This window comes from Corythoichthys intestinalis, chromosome 14, assembly GCF_030265065.1.
Source record: "Corythoichthys intestinalis isolate RoL2023-P3 chromosome 14, ASM3026506v1, whole genome shotgun sequence".
In the NCBI taxonomy this organism is placed as follows: domain Eukaryota; kingdom Metazoa; phylum Chordata; class Actinopteri; order Syngnathiformes; family Syngnathidae; genus Corythoichthys; species Corythoichthys intestinalis.
Window position 1 is genome coordinate 41,744,145 of NC_080408.1, and position 17,595 is coordinate 41,761,739.

The 17,595-nt window shown below is 42.9% G+C and overlaps 1 protein-coding gene across 1 annotated transcript; it reads right to left on the minus strand.

Annotated features, from left to right (window-relative positions):
• Window positions 1-6,064: 6,064 nt before the first annotated feature.
• Window positions 6,065-16,497, minus strand: LOC130930489 (RNA-binding protein MEX3B-like). The gene is made up of 4 exons (XM_057858471.1): window positions 15,888-16,497; window positions 14,898-15,432; window positions 10,767-11,029; window positions 6,065-9,622 (listed from the first exon to the last, which is right to left on the minus strand). Exons 2-4 carry the CDS (start codon window positions 15,364-15,366, stop codon window positions 8,444-8,446), a joined length of 1,911 nt encoding a protein of 636 aa, XP_057714454.1. The 5' UTR covers window positions 15,367-15,432; window positions 15,888-16,497; the 3' UTR covers window positions 6,065-8,443.
• Window positions 16,498-17,595: the final 1,098 nt, after the last annotated feature.

Here is a 17,595-nt window from a genome sequence, read left to right on the forward strand (position 1 = left end):
TCATAAATAGCATTATTACAGTAGGGCAAATAAGTATTTAGTCAACCACTAATTGTGCAAGTTCTCCCACTTGAAAATAGAGGCCTGTAATTGTCAACATGGGTAAACCTCTACCATGAGAGACAGAGTGTGGGGGGAAAAAACCCAGAAAATCACATTGTTTGATTTTTAAAGAATTTACTTTCTATTGGGTTAAGATCTGGAGACTGGCTTGGCCACTCCAGGACCTTGAAATGCTTCTTACGAAGCCACTTCTTTGTTGCCCTGGCTGTGTGTTTGGGATCATTGTCATGCTGAAAGACCCAGCCATGTCACAGCTTCAATGCCATTGCTGATGGAAGGAGATTTTCACTCAAAATCTCTCGAGACATGGCCCCATTCATTCTTTCCTTTACACAGGTCAGTCGTCCTGGTCCCTTTGCAGAAAAACAGCCCCAAAGCATGATGTTTCCACCCCCATGCTTCACAGTGTGTATGGTGTTCTTCGGATGCAATTCAGTATTCTTTCTCCTCCAAACACGAGAACCTGTGTTTCTACCAAAAAGTTCTATTTTGGTTTCATCTGATCATAACACATTCTCCCAGTCCTCTTCTAGATCATCCAAATGCTTTGTAGCGAACCGCAGACGGGCCTGGACGTGTACTTTCTTCAGCAGGGGGACACGTCTGGCTTGCAGGATTTGAGTCCCTGGCGGCGCATTGTGTTACTGATAGTAGCCTTTGTTACTGTGGTCCCAGCTCTCTGTAGGTCATTCACTAGGTCCCTCCATGTGGTTCTGAGATTTTTGCTCACCGTTCCTGTTATCATTTTGACGCCACGGGGTGAGGAGGGAGTTGAATGTCCATGTTGCCCAACGACAGCCCCAAAACATCACTGCTCTAGAGGAGATCTACATAGAAGAATGGGCTAAAATACCAGCAAACAGTGTGTGAAAAGCTTGTCAAGAGTTACAGAAAACGTGTGGCCTCCGTTATTGCCAACAAAGTGTACATAACAAAGTATTGAGATGAACTTTTGGTATAGACCAAATACTTATTCTCCACCATGATTTGCAAATAAAGTCTTTAAAAATCAAACAATGGGATTTTCTGTCCCCCCCCCCCCCCCCACCCGCACATTCTGTCTCTCATGGTTGAGTTTTACGCATTTTGACAATTACAGGCCTAATATTTTCAAGTGGGAGAACTTGCACAATTAGTGGTTGACTAAATACTTATTTGCCCCACTGTACTTGGTAGATGGAAGCATCAAAAAATGCCGTCTGTTTATAAGGGTGGCAAATCGGTCTATCACGCTGCTCTGACTTCCACAGGTAAAGTTGGTGGATTGATTGTTATTAGTGTATTATTATGACTATCCACTGATGATAATCATATGTGAATGAGCTCAGCTCCTGTACTCATCTATACAAAAAGTGAAAAACAGCTGATACTCCAGAAGGAAGTCACCCCAAAGATAGTGGTAAAAAGAGTGCACACTTAACTCTACAAACAACCAGGACCCTCACAATGCATTTCGGACTAACTAACTAGTAGCAGCGTTGTTTTAGAGCTGGGAACCGCAAAACAACAAAAGTGTCTGTAGTGTGCAAGCCAGCTTTTTACTTGTTAAACACGAAACAGTTGGTTTATTAATCACGTGGGACTTTCTGCTGTTAGTCGGGGGCTGGAGCTAACAGTTACTATCAGCAGTGATAAATACTCACTTTCTTGGAAAACCTTCTTATATCCATCCTTAATCCATCTATTCACGCTCTGCTTTGTGTGCGTCACAGCCACACACACACTTGCCGGTAGAACGGTACCGACTGCAAGCAAGGTGACAGGGAAAGTGCGCACTGGATTTTCAGTGATGTGTGTTCTCTATAGACCCTACTCACGTGACTTTCACAGCCACGCCCCCGCGCCATGTTGTCCGTATACTCGTCACGTCATGTTAATGCATTAGCGCTTCGTAAATTCCTCCTATTATGGCGTGTTTTTCTGCTCGTTAACATTAATAATCAAAATGGTGAAGTCGTGTGTGGCGGTCGGTTGCAAAAACAGAGAAGATAGACGGAGAGACTTGAAGTTTTACCGTATTCCGAGAGACCCGGAGAGGAGACCGAGATTGACTGCTGCAATTCGACGAGAAAACTGGGCTCCAAACGACTACCACAGATTATGTAGTAGTCATTTTATATCTGGTAAGATGCATTTAATATATATTTAGAGGGTTTTGGGCTGACAACCACAATTAAGATCATTGCTAGGCTAATCGCCGACAACATACACTCAGACGTTGTGAATGAACTACCTGAAAATATATAATTATAAGGGGATAATCAGACAGTTGTCATACAATTAATTTACAATTTCACTATTGAGGTCAGAAGCCAAAAAATAAATTCAACTAGGGACAATCTGGAGTAGTGCTATCGCACTTCATATTTATTACATATGTATGTAGTGACAGTGCTATCGCTAAACCATATAAACATTAAAAGCCCTAGCTCCATTGACAAATGACATGAAATACATTAGACTTGACAGTGGATGTTAGCAAGAACAAAAGATTTTGAATTGAAAATTTCGTAACTCACCTTCCCGAGCACACGATAGATTCCTGCCGAATTTTCGTGGACGAGGACCTGTTTCACCCAACCAGCAACGAAGTATTTATAAGCCTCCAAGCTCTTAAAGTTTTTCAAACTTTCGTGAGAATAGGCTGATTTTGTGTGGACAAGATAGTTGTAAATATCAGGGTAGCTAGCAGATGTCAGGCAAAGACGGCGAAGACAGCGGGTCGAAAAACATCGATTTAGGCATCAAATATGGATCTGGCGAATGGACAAACTGAAGCTTTTCCACATAACGCCTTTTATGCAACGCATCCAATGAGTTTACAGCGCCAGATAACACCGGGGCTTCCATGAATTGCTCTATAACTTGCACGACTAATTGAAAACAATGAGAATAAGTCTAAAAAATACGGACAATATGGCGGCCGGATACAGCGACACGTCATTTTGTGACGTAGGTGAGTAGGGTCTATAGGAACAAGTGGAATTGATTGGATAATGACGCACTGAAGGGGCTCTCTACCTTATTCTATGAAGTGAGGGGAAACTGACAGATTTATGATTATATTTAAGTTAATAATTATATCCTGGCAACTTCATAGTGAAAATGTCAGCATTTTGTTTTAATTTTTTTCTTTTTTAAATAAAAGGACAAATTATTTAAGGGGGTTTAAGAATATTTTAGGAGGGATTCAGCCCCCCTAAAATAGGCCTAATGACGCCACTGCACTCTACCAACCTCTGGTTATCGCTTAAAAATCAGTAAAAAAAAAACTTCATTATTCAGTGGAGTAGCAGTTTATTATCTAGAAAATAGTTAACAAAACGTGTATGAATTATTACCCCTCATAAAAAATTAAGCCCACGCAGGGAAGGCTTCATTATTTTGCCTATCATATTTTCTGATTCGCCAGTACATCTCCCATAAAATCAATATATATTCCTCTCAGATTTTAACGCATCTCCTGTGAATTGCTGAAATTGGAGTTAAGACCACTCTAGGGATGTGGGCAAACATTTTAGGGCGATGGGGTCACCTGATGTAATTTATTCAAGAACATCTCTGACCCACTTACCTATATTTTATATAGGTCTCTACACTGTGCACAGTACATTCTGTACTATGTCATTTGAGGGTCTAGATCACATTTTATTGCCATTGACGGCGATAGAAGTCCAATCTGTTTTAACTGGGAGGGGGTGGAAGCGATCAAATGAACCCATCCAGTCAAAATGGATTGAATGTACATCGCTGTCAATGGCAGCCAATGCTGAAAATGCACTCATATGTCCTCAATTATAGAAACTAGGGCAGTTTTCTCACCGAAAAAGGGTATAGAGTAGTATGAAAAAGTATCTGAACCTTTTGGAATTCCTGCATAAAATCATCATCAAATGTGATCTGATCTTTGTCAAAATCACACGGATGAAAAACCAGCCTGCTTCAACTAAAACCACCCAAAAATTTATAGGTTTTCATATTTTAATGAGGATAGGTTGCAAACAATGACGTAAGGGGGAAAATAAGTAAGTGAACCATCACATTTAATATTTTGTGGCCCTGCCTTTGGCAGCAATAACCAGATGCTTCATGTAGCTGGAGATCAGTCTGCCACATCGATCAGGACTAGTTTTGGCCCATACTTCTCTACAAAACTGCTTAGTTCAGTCAGATTCCTGGAATGTCTGGCATGAATCGCTATCTTTTGGTCATGCCGCAACATCTCAATTGGGTTCAAGTCTGGACTTTGATTTGGCCACTCCAGAACGTATGTTGTTCTTCTGAAATCATTCTGAAGTTGATTTACATCTGTGTTTTGGATCATTGTCTTGTTGCAGCAACCATCCTCTTTTTAGCCTCAACTGTCTAACAGCCAGCCTCGGGTTTTCCTGCAAAACATCCTGATAAACCTTTGAATTCATTCTTCCATTAATGATTGCAAGTTGTCCAGGCCCTGAGGCAGCAAAAGACCCAAATCATGATGCTCCCTCAAGCATGCTTCACCGTGGGGATGAGGTGTTGATGTTGGTGAGCTGTTCCATTTTTCTTCCATACACGACGTTGTGTGTCCTAAACAATTCAACTTTGGTTTCATCAGTTCACAAAATATTTTGCCAAAACTTCTGTGGAGTGTCCAAAGTGCCATGTTGCAAACATTAAACGATCAACAATGTTTTTTTAGACAGCAGTGATTTCCTCCATGGAGTCCTACAATGAACACCTTTCTTGGCCATTGTTTTACATATAGTTGATGTATGCAGAGAGATATTGGACCGTGCTAGTGATTTCTGTAAGTCTTTAGCAGACACTCTAGGGTCCTTTTTTTTACCTCTCTGAGTATCCTGGACTGAACTCTTGGCATCATCTTTGGTGAAGCAATAGTGCCAAACTCTCCATTTGTAAACAACTTTCTGACGATTGATGAACACCCAGACTTTTGGAGATGGTTATGAGTCCTTTCCCAGCTTTATATATTCAACAATCCCTGATCGCAGGCCTTCAGACAGCTCTTTTGACCAAGCCGTGACGCACATCAGACAATGCTTCTTATCAAGACAATTCTTACCAGGTGTGTGTTTTATAGTGGGCAGGGCAGCTTTAAAACACTCATCAGTGATTGGTCACACACCTGACTTGAATTGTTTGGTACAAAATTGGTTTCAATTGCTCTTTAAGTCTCCTTAGGCAGACGGTTCACTTACTTATTTTCCCCCTTCTGTCATTGTTTGCATGCTATCCTCAATAAAATATGAAAACCTATGAATGTTTGGATGGTTTTAGTTGAAGCAGACTGTTTTTTTCATCTGTGTAATTATGACAAAGATCAGATCACATTTGATGGTGCTTTTATACAGAAATGTGAGAAATTCCAAAAGGTTCAAATACTTTATACCACTGTATAATTAACCTAACTTACATAGCAAACATTATTTAAAATGCTGTAAAATGCTAACATTTTTCTTACAATTCTCTTCACAAATCGTTCACATTCCCCCCCCCCCCCCCCCCAAAAAAAATCAAAAAGCGCTAAATATACCTCTAAATTGAATTGCGAATGAAAAAATAAATCTTACGGGCTTAAGTTGGCCTTAAGAGGGAGCAGCTGGATTCAGCTACTGTATGTTAGAGCATTTGTCCAGTCAAAATCGATTGGATCGATTGATCTATCGCTACAAGTTAAAGATGAACAAAGTGCTTACGCCATCTTTTTTGTCCCTCTCCAGAGCCCCATGGAGAAAATCTCTTGACACTCTTGGCAGCTTTAAACTACTCATCGGTGATTGGGCACACACCTGTCCTAAATTGTTTGGTAAAAATTGGTTTCAATGTTTGGGTGTTTTTTTTCATCTGTGTGATTTTGACAAAGATCAGATCACATTTGATTTTATGCAGAAATGTGAGGAATTCCATACGGTTCAGACACTTTTTCCATACCACCAGTACAAGGTTTTATTTACTGACGCGTCTCCATATGAGAATAAAGACAAGAGACAAGTTGTCATTTTTACAGTAAAAAATGAAACCAAAAACCGAAGACTTTATTTAAGAAGCATAAAAAATAAAACTCTTGATACATTTCTCATAACTTTCAAACCAGCTCAAATCATACCGTGATACAATTTTTCCCAGCTCTCGGTTAAAAGGTCCATAAACTTTCAAATAAAATATATTTCAATTTTAAAATTTTCTTCAATAATTTTCTCATTTTGTTATAAATTGCCTATATGTAGTACACAGAAAATAAGGATTTTTTTTTCTTTTTTTTTCTTAAAAAAAAGGAAAATAAAAATAAATCTTAATAAACGGTCACATTATTGTCTGGGATATTTAAGTAAGCAAATCAATTGTAAAAATAAAATGTGTAAAAATGTCTTTTTTTGTGTGTGTGTAAATCTTAAAAATGAGCTAATGACATGCAGATGGTTAACTTACAAATGATACAAGTTGTCGTTTTCAAAGACGCCGATGATTGTTCCGATATTTACACTCGCGAGTTCTTCTGCTGACAGTTTGGACATTTTGGTTCAGCGTACAAAAGAGAATTTAAAGCAAAAAAATAGGCAGCGGGGGCAGGCTGGCGGGCGCCCTGCCCCCCCTACGCTGGCGAGGCTCCTCTTTGCATCCCCCCCTTTAATCGGAAAAAAGAAAGGTCAGAGGTCAGGCTAGCGTGCCTCAGGAAACCCTGTTTTTAAACCTTGAAGCGAGAAAATGGGGGAGGGGTACACATTTGGGGCTAAAAAAATAAAAATCAGCAGTCAATCTGAAAAAAGTTGTACCATTTTTTTTTCCTTTTACAACAATGAAAGTACTGTACATTAAGCCTAACATTCTCACCGGCCTACCGGAAGTTCAAATAAACCGTTTTGAAGGGAACCAACGCGCTTCCGGTTAAGAGATAAAGCCAAACATTCTGTAGTTTGCTGGGATTGGAACACAAAGTGTTGGTTTTGTGTGTGTGGAAGCCCTGGATGATCGCCACTAGCTGCCATAAAGGTTACGCTCCATTCTTCCTCATCTGTGAGCCTGACAAAAATCAAAACAATTAAAAAACAATTAAAAAAAAAAGACATCAGAGGAAGCCCTTGAAGAATCGAGTTTGTCATGGCTTCTTCGCGTCTGGAGCACATTCCGCATACGAACGAACGCTAGAAAAACGGAGGCAGTAACTGCCAACTCAAAACAAACAAAAAAAAAAAAGGGTGGGAAGACCTGAATGAAAATGGTAAGATTGTGTTTTGTTTGGACAGCAGGCAAGAAAATACTTCAATTCACCCTTTGGGGCGTTTTTTCATATGGCAGGAACTCTGCTTAAAACACATTCGTGAGCGACATTAAAAGCCACTCTCTTTCATAGAAGAGGCTAACAAAAAACACTTAAGGAGACGATGGAAGTGTAACAGACAGGATGTGGGTGGATTGGGAGTGTGCACGCGTGTGGGGGGAGGGCGTGCATGGATCAGAGCCTGCCGTGGGGGAGGTGAACCGGCGCGCTCGCACACAAAGACACGCATGCATCTTTACCAGAGAGAGAAAGCACACAATGAAAAGGTGTGATATTATGGCTTGTGCGCTCTCACTCGTAAACACGGAGCCAAAAGGGATTGTCAGTTGATGTTTGAACGGCCTTTGCAATGTGCTGACTTGATGGCCACGAGAGGATGAGGTTGGGTAGGGGGGGGGGGGGGGCGACACCCGATGGGATTAATGTCACAGGTGTCCAACTCCGGGCCTGGGGGAGGCCCTTCAGAAAATCATTGGAATCGACTTCATAGTAGAAAAGTGCAGGCCTCGCCCGACGACTTCCTGGAAAAATATCTGGCAATTACAAAAGGAACGAGTGAGGGAAGCCAGGGTTGCAAAAATCAAGGCCTGAAGAGAGTTAAGACACTAGTTCGCCCAGCAAATAAATCTATAGCCTTATTATTATTATTATTCAGGATTCAGCATCAGTCTCTAGTAATGCTGCATTATTATTATTATGGTCCACTGTGTGTTCAGGTGTGCCTCACTTCCCCTCATTGACTGCCATTGACAGTGAAAGACGACCCATATTTGCTCAAAAAATGAGCCGTTTTTACATGAAGCACACAGTAACTGTCAAATTAGCACTTGCAACACTGAACTAAAGGATCAGTTTAAAGATATTGCTATTGTTCCAACAGCTTTGTCGTTATTAAAATAACGCATTGGCTGCCATTGTTGGCGATAGTCATCCAATCCGTTTGGAGGACCATGGCTAACAACGGCAGCTTAAGTATTACGGCGTCCGTCACTAACATGTATCGTACCGTAAAGGTTGGAAAGACCGTGGGCCGTGACGGACTGTTCCTCTCAGTCAAAATGGATTGAATGTCTATCGCTGTCAATGGCAATGGATGAGTTAAGAGAAGATGCGTATGCACTGCGTGGCGGGCGTGTGGCACACGGGGCACTCGGGCTCGGCCGACTGGCAGATCTGCCCGGCGCAATCCATGCAGAAAAGGTTGTGGCCGCAGGGCACCAGGGCGGCGGTCACTTCGCTCTCGAAGCATACGAAGCAGTCCCTGTTGACGCCGGCGCCCACCGGGACACCCCCCGGCGCGCTTTTCAGTCGGCTGAGCATCCCGGAGCTTAAGCCCACGCCTCCCACGCCGCCTTCCGAGTCGGTGGGCGAGCCGCCGGGCAGCGAGGATGTTGAGCTGGAGGAGTAGCCGGTGGAAGAGCCCCCCGAGCTGGAGCTGGAGCCCCCGGAGAAGGAGGAGCTGCCGCCGCCACCCCCCGCGCCGCCCGACTGCAACCAGGACAGCGCGCTCAGGGGGTCACTCTGAGCGCGGCGGGCAAGCGGATGCTCCAGGGGCCCGGCGCCCGCGTCCTGCGAGAGCGTGGGGGACAGGCGGGGTGTAACGGCGCCGCCGCTCAGGCCGCTGCTGTTGCGTCGCAGCGGCGGCTGCGGGGGTCCGCCCGTCTTGTTAGCGCCATTGCCGAAAGGGGCCCAGATGTTGGGCGCGCTGAATTCGTAGCCCAGTTCATCCGAGGACGGGAGCGGAGTGGAGTCGCCCCCGAAAGTGAAGCCGGCGCCGCCTGAACCCGTGCTGAAGGGGCTAGTGGGGCTCGCCCCCTCGTTCCCCTTGCGGCCCCCTCCGTAGCCGTCGGCGCTAATGTTGCCGTTGTGCGAGTGGTAGGAGGACATCTTGCGGTTGACCGACATGGGGATGGCGGCGGGTGGCGGCGAGGGAGGCGGTGGCGGGGGCGCCGAATGGTGGTTGGTGGCCCTGGACCACAGCGAAGCCCCCAGGCCGGCACCTAGGGCGCCCAGGCCCTCCAGGCTGACGTCTGTGCCGTTGGTGTGAAAGTCGTTGTCCCCCTGGAGGTCCACGAAGGTCCCGGTTCTCAAGGTGATGTGGGTCTCGATCTCCTCTCTGGCGCGGTCTACGTTTTCTGGCATGCCCGTCACCTCGAACACGGGATCTTTCTCTCTACTGGGCGTCACAATGTAAGTGTGGGTCTGCTGCTGGATGCGCTTAATGGTTGCTCCTTTGGGACCAACTACCAGACCCACCACTCTGTATGGCACCCTCACCTGCGGCACAAACAAAACAGTGATTTCACAGCCATTGACAGTAATAGACGTCCTATGCTGACTGGAAGTAACATTCAGTCATGGACCATGGTCATTAGTACGTAATAGAGTAATACTTTAACTGCCACTGACAAAAGCTATTAAAAAAAGCAAACAAATGTAATGTTTACTCTGAGAAAAATAGCCATTTTAAATTTGTAATTTTTAAAAAGAAATAATGAGTTTCTTTCATTTCTATTAAATTTAATGATTTGGGAATTTTTTTTTTTTTTTTTTTTTTACTTCCATTCGATGGACAATGTTCTGCTCCTTCTGGTGTGCACACCTAGGCCACTCGGGGGCAGTATTAAACAACTGTAACATGTGCCTCCATGTTGATGCCATTTGCATGTATGACTTTTCTCAATGTGTTTACATTAAGCTGGCGGACCTTAGGGCAGTTAAACTATGTGTTTGTTTTTAAAGAAATATAAATTGCGGGTTTAAAAAAATACGTTGATGGTGGCGGTTAACAGCTTGAAGCCTCTTTTTTGAAGAATTGTTTACTATACTTGCACTACTTGATGAATAAAGGTAGCCTACTGAAACTTAAATGTAAGTTTTAGACTTTCTGTTGAAATTGAAACAAAGGTCATAAGTTCACCAGTGACGGTTCATACTCAAATTGAGGATGAAGCGCAATCTCTCACCTTTTATGAGTAGTGTAAAACATGACTTAAATTTTACATTTGGTGCAAGAGAAAGTAAACAGTCTGAATTAAATCCACAAAAAAAAAAAAAAAATCTTCTCAATGTAATGCCAGCCTACTAAAATGCATTCAAGAGGCAGTGCATACCTCAAATTGAGGTTGAAGCGCAATCTCTCACCTTTTATGAGTAGTGTAAAGCATTACTTAAATTTTACATTTGGTGCAAGAGAAAGTAAACAGTCTGAATTAAATCCACAAAAAAAAAAAAAAAATCTTCTCAATGTAATGCCAGCCTACTAAAATGCATTCAAGAGGCAGTGCATACCTCAAATTACCTAAATAAAAATAACTCAAATTACCGAAATAAAAATAACATTCCACAATGTCTAAAGGCTCGATCACCTTAAGCTGAGCTTTGTGTGAAAGACATGAAGTAAAAGGCAGTCAAGCAGTACCTGAATGGTTGTTTGTCCAGGGAGGTGCGGCGGTCCAGGAAGCGAGCCCCCTCCTCCTCCGCCGCCCCCTCCTCCTCCGGAGCCTCCCGCTTTGCAACGGGACGCCCGGATCATGGAGAAATGCTCGGCGGCGGACACGATCTCTCGTTTGGCCATCTCCACGTCCTCCCTGCGCCCCGTCACGATGAACACCGGCTCCTCGCCGCGGACGGGGGTCTTGATATAAGTGTTGGTCTTGGCGCGCAACGCTTTGATCTTACAACCTGGATTAAAAGGATGAAGAAACAGATGCATCATCAGATGAGTACAACTAAAAGAAAAAAAGAGGGAATACATGCCTGCAAATGCATGGATGGCCACGAGGGGGAGTGCAAGATGGGGGGGAATGAACAGCGGTGACTTTCCTTGAATACAATTCATTTTAACGGAGTTGAAAAGCCATTTATACATTCAAGCCACCCAAACCCACCACAATTTTCATTATAAATATGGTCATGTCATTATAACGAGAAATTCTACTGCAAAAGAATATAAAGAAAAGTGCTTTCATTTCATTCATTTCAATGTTGTAGTATTTGTGCTGAATGCGTGTATTTATGGGTGCGGCCTAGAGCGTTGGGAGTTGGGTTATGAGTGAAGATTCTGAAAATTGTTGAAAAATTGATAAGGTGAAATGGTGACCGTGGCGCTCCTTACTCAAATCTCAAATTTTGCCCCATAGCAAAGCGCAAAAACAAAAACGAAGCAACAGCTTGTAACCTAGAAGGGAGAAAAAGTAGTCAGGGGGATCCTAAGTCAAGGCGCTACTGTATCGAAGGCGCACAAATGTCATATTAGCCACAGAACTACAGACTGGAGCACCATTTTCATATCTGGACTGCTACGTCCAATGTGGGTCATGGAGCATGAGACTATTAAAAGAAAACTGCCCTAACTGTGTGAGCATTGAAATAATGACGAAGCCACTCAACCAGCTCCAAGAGAACCCAATCATGAGTTGAAGGCCAAAAAAAAAAAAAAAAAAACATTAGAGGAGCAATTGTTTTATATGATTATGGTTTAACTGGAAAAAATAAAAATCACATTCAACTAAATAGTAAACACATTTATAATGGTAGCCAACTGCCTAGTGCAGGGTAGCAAACAAATTTGTAGGCAACCTTCGATTTTTAAAACAGATGGATTAAGCCAACCCAGGGCGATAAAACGATAACAATAATTATTGTCATATAATTTTTGTCAACAGGAAAAAAAAAAGTCGATAGGTTTATACTGTGATTACAGCACCCGAACACCGGAGAAGGGGGGCGCTGTTACGACGTGAACGCTAGCTCTGAGAGGGTTTTCAGTACAGGAGGGAACATTCCCTGTCAATGAGTAGCATTAAAGCCTGATACTGTGGACAGATTTATTTTTCTGGCCCCTAACTTAAACCAATTGCTGTCTTGTTTGTTTATCTGTCGCATTTTTTTCAACCGAACATATTCTTTTGTCTATTTATTTTGTTGACATCATGACGTCATGAACAAAAGGCTTTAAAATATTACCAAGTGCAAATTAAAATTAGTTTGGGTCTTCACGGTTATTCGGGGGGGATTGCATGCCTCCCTTAGATTGTGTGCAATGTTCTGCATTTTTCCAACTTTTAATATTGGGCAATGTTCCTCAGATTTGTGAAATGTTGTGTAGTAGTTTGTCACCATGCATGAATCTTAGTTCTGACATTAAAGATGGACTAAATCAGCATCTGATTTTGTCAATGTGCACTCAGTGGCAAAAATCAATCAAAAGAAAAAGAAAAAAAAAATCGGGATAATTATTGATATTGACTGATAAATTTATTATCGTTATAACAATTTTTGTCATATCGCCCAGGCTTAGGTTAAGTCATTCGTGAAAGATTAAATTTGAAGAAAATGTGTGTATACATTTTTTTTTTTACTAATTGGATACTATTTATAGCGAAAGACATGCATCCATTTTAATCAACTAAAATGGATTGGACATCTACAAGCGATAAACTAATTTAAATTTCACAACAGAAGGGTGAAAAGAGCCATATTATTGGACTGCTAATCATCATCAATGACAGCGAAAAAGTTCATGATTGAATCAATCGGAATTGGTTTACTAGTAAGGACTTTGCAGGTAGTAACTACTTCGACTTGAAGTTGGATGTCAAAGCTATCGAACAAATGTTCAAACTGGTGTTACCAGTTCAACATAGAGTTACTAGAAGTGTTTAATTCCATCCAGGTGGGGAAAAAAAGTGTCACGTAGAAAATATGTCCGTATAAATAAATATAGTAAAATGTTAAAGACAGTCGTTCTACTGGTTCAGCCAAATTCCTTAAAATTAAAGACAAATAGTGTACTAGTGCATGGATGTTAACCCTTTATAGGCACTCATTGAATTTATGTGATGCCACTGATGGCAAAAGACACCCAGTCCATTAGGTAAATACTAGGACTGAACGATATTTGAAAAACTTATATTGCGACTTTTTGGGGGTTAGCAATATATATTGCAATATTAAAACTAGAAGAAATTTTCACCAGATGACAGCTGTTTGGGAAGACTTTGGCTGAATCACCATGTTTTTGTATTAGTGTATTACATTCAGTACATTATTAGTTTTTCCTGAGTTTCCCCCTTATGTTTCCTCATTTATCATTGTATTATTTAGTTTATATTTGAATCTATCATATTCTCCATGACAAAAATGCTGTAATCGTGTCTATTTTTTAAAATTGTTGCATTATAGATTTAAGGCGCTTCAAATTTATTATTTATTTGAGAATCGAAAGTGCCAAAAATTGCAAAATATAATTGTATTCATATAATATCATTTAATCCAGGTTAATGGTTATGCCATGCTTTGGCACACTTGCTGCCTGCTTTTATGAAACAACCAAAAATTTATGTGCTCAAAAATAGATAAATAATAATAATCACATATCCTGCGCACATCGTGATGGCGATATTCAAACGGTATATTGTGCAGGCCTAGTAAATACTATGAAATAACAGGTGTGTATTTATGTTTTTATTATAATTGCCATTACAGTTTAAATTAGCATTTTTAATTATATATAAATGCAAATGTAAAAATAGATTTTTTAAAAATGAACCAAAATAGTCAGGACACTAGAGATTTACTGCATACATACATCTATAAACACATGCTCCCTTTCCATGTGATGGTTAGCAAAAAAAAAAAAAAAAGAGTATTTCAATAATTAAAATAATGGAGGGGGGAAAAAATACACAAAAATAGGTAAATCTGCGAGTAAAGATTGCAAATACGAGGGCTTCACTCTACTGTAAAGGAAGCCTCGCTTATTCTGCCTGTTGTGGCTCTGTGGTGCACTGTGCCTTTAAATGATGACGCGTCACCCAGTCGGCCAATAGGAGGCGCGGAGTGTGATGTCATTGTGGGAAGCTGAAAGCATGGCTTTTTCAAACAAAGAGAACAATGCTGGAAACGCCGCCGTGGCCGCGACATGCTAAGCGGCGGTGGAAAAAAAGCGCCAGCCGTTATCGAGGGGGCGCGACGGGGACAAAGAAGGAGAGAAATAACGACAGAAAGCGGGGTAGCGCGGCGAGGGGAACCGCGTCGGCGTACGGACGGAGCGAGCCGCAAGCAGCCTTTGGGTGCAGGGCGTAACACCGCCCAGTCCTGTGTTTGTGACCGTCTGCTCCGTTTCAGCACCCCAAAAGCGCACATTTATGCAATAACACTCACGTTTAAGCATACATTCAAGTAGCGGGTGCCACTGGCTTTTCATTCAAGCCACCTCTCTCGGTTTCTGATGCAGTCAAAGCTCATTTAGCGCCATTTCCTTTGTTTGGTGCAGGCTGCAAGACATGTCCAGACTGCTTTGTCTGACCCCGTCCCACCCCTCCCCCGCCTCCTCGAGCAGCGCTACCTGTCAAACTATTGTGCGAAAACAACGGCAAAAGCTCACACTTGATGAAGCAAATGTGACATTTTAACAGCGAGAACCACCGCGCTGTCGCGTGTTTACACGTAGAGCGACCGAACCGAGCAAAAGTTGTCGGCAAACGAGCACCCAAACAAAGAAGCACAGGGTTCCCCCCTCGGCAAAACAAGCCCGCGGAAGGCTCACCTTGTCTCCCAACGATCTCCGCCACATGCTCGGAGCTCGGCACGGGCACGCACTCGGTCATGTTGACGCTTCTCTTTCGGTTGCAGAGGACGGAGGAGCTTTGTTCCCCGTGGAGCATCGGGTGCGAGCCGCCGGCCATGTGGTAGCCGCCCGAGCCGTAGTACTCCGGGGACGGCGAGCAGGACGTCGGCGAGTCCCGGGACATTTGGAGGTCCGCGTAGCCCTCCGAGGCGGGGGCCTGACTCCCGTCCAGGGTGTCGGCCAGCCCGCCGCCGCCTCCTCCGCCACCACAGTCCACCTTTTCCAGCGCCATGAGTGACAGTTGGTCCAGGGCGAAGCGGAGCACCTCCTGGTGGTCCTCGTCCCGGGACTCCTGCTCCGTTTCTCGGGGGAGACCGACCCCGTTGTGCTGGCTGCTGATCACCACGTCGTGGTCCATTATGTCCGGGTGGAATAAAGGGCTAGGCATAGTCTCTCCGTGGATCTCACATCAGATGACGGATGCGTGCTTTTCGGGAGTGAGCTTGCCCCACTTCTGAGGAAAAAAAAAAAAAAAAAATCAAATGAGAATAAAAGAGAAATGAAGATCTTTCGGGATGGGTGTCAGCTTTGGGGAGCCTTGCTTTGTCTTGATGTGACTGACAACTCCGAGCATCCAGCTTTGAAGGAATAAAAGAAAAAGAGTGCTCCCTTGAAACCACACCAAAATTCGTTTTCTTCCACCCGCCCACCTACGCATACAAAACAAGACGATACGTGTCGCGAGTTACTTTATTATCCAAACCAAAAACAAAAAAAGGCGACGAAAAGTGTCACTAGTGCTGTTGTTAGCTCCGGCTAGCCAGTTAGCAGGCTAGCTCTTCCACACAGTCACGTTGCCGACCCCTTTGTTTGGGAGCTAGGCTAGCTCCACTGTGGAACTCCTTGCAAAAAACAGACATACATAGTTACACAAAGATTGGCAAATGTCCTCAAAGCGTCGGAACTTACTTTATCCTCACTTTGTCGACTCGCTCTCCCCCGCTTGGACGCCGCCTTGTTCCTTCAGGAACAGATGAGAAAGTAAGCCGGGAAGAAGAAGAGGAGGAAGAAGGAGGGAGGAGGAGCAGCCTTCTTTTTTAGAGCTAACACGTTAGCCGCCTAGCACGCTAAAACTAGGGTGGGGGGCGTTAAAAGAGAGTTATACAAAAGAAAACACGTTAAAAGCACGCCGAGTGCTGTCTCTGTGCGGATATTCCTGAGAGCGTCTTCATGGTTGGGAAAACGCCAAACCCGTTGCTGATTCGTCGGTGGTCCCAAAAAAAAACAAAGTGGGCTTGCTTTGGGAGCTCCGTGACCCCGTTCGCTCTCTCCGGCGCAGCCCGCTCTAGTGGCTCCTCACCGCCGCCTTTGTCTCGCCAGGCGTACGCCGCTCGCTCGCTCCGACGGCACTGACGTCAGCCGCGACACAACAATGGGTTCAAAGGCCACATGCGGCGATGGGGTGTAGAGCATCCACCAAAGCCACGGTTGCTGTCATTGCCATTGTCTCTCACGCACTCACATGGACCGCCATCCTTTTATTGTCGTTTAAAAACAAGCATTATTGTTAGATCGCTCAAAGGTAGCGTGAAAATATTAGGACTGCTTTATGGAAAGCCCACTTGAACAGAATTATAACAAGGTCCATGCACATAAGGTCTTTGTCTTCACTAATAAAACAATTCAGCGCACTAATAGATTTGCATGTGTTTAAAAAAAAAAAAAAAAAAAGGGCCACCTTAGAATGAAGATGCTACGCAAGCATCACTACAAGGCCCAGTGGAAAGATAGAAAATCCCAGAGGTCAGCAACCTTAGATCCTGAAAGAGCCGTTTTGACCATCTCCCACCAATAAATAACAGGAGCCACAAAAGTCCTTTGACATCTAACATTTATATTAAATGAACTGCAAGAGAACACACACACAAAAATAGAAGCCATGCATAATAAAAATATATTGTAAATAAAATACAAATTCTAAGACATCAAAACTTCAAAAAAATATATTGAGAAAAAGAATTCAAATAAATCTCTAGTGACCTCACAAAGCATAACACTGTGGCTGCCATTGAGGTCAATAGACCAAGGGCGTAGGTATGGTCTCAACATTGGTAGGGATGATATAACAGCATAACCTGCATGTACACTTTTTGCTGGGGACGGGACATTAATAAGACCAAAAAGATTATTGAATGGGTGTCATGTCGACATTTCTCACAAATATGAACCTAATTAATTGATAGGCTAAATGATCAATGCAAAATACAGTGTACCACAAAAATGAGTCACTCCTCGCATTTCTGCTTATTTAAGTATATCTTTTCATGGGACAACACTGACAAAATGACACTTTGACACAATGAAAAGTAGTCTGTGTGCAGCTTATATAATAGTTATTTTCCCCCTCAAAAAACTCAAAATATAGCCAATAATATCTAAACCCCAGGCAACAAAAGTGAGTACACCCCTTAGAAACTACGTACATCCCTGTACATTATATTTATTATTTGAGAATTGAAAGTGCCAAAAATTGCAAAATATGCTTGTATTCATATTATACCATTTAATCCAGGTTAATGGTTATGCCATGTCTCGGCACACTTGCTGCCTGCTTTTATGAAGCAACCAAAAGTTTACGTGTTCATAAATAAATAAATAATAATAATCGCATATCCTG

What these genes read in the sequence shown, in the direction of transcription:
- LOC130930489 (XM_057858471.1), bottom strand. Translation starts at nt 15,366, where the DNA reads ATGCCTAGCCCTTTATTCCACCCGGACATAATGGACCACGACGTGGTG. An exon ending in GGAGATCGTTGGGAGACAAG is followed by an intron (nt 11,030 to 14,897) that starts GTGAGCCTTCCG and finishes CTTTTAATCCAG; the next exon opens with GTTGTAAGATCAAAGCGTTG. An exon ending in CTGGACAAACAACCATTCAG is followed by an intron (nt 9,623 to 10,766) that starts GTACTGCTTGAC and finishes TTTGTGCCGCAG; the next exon opens with GTGAGGGTGCCATACAGAGT.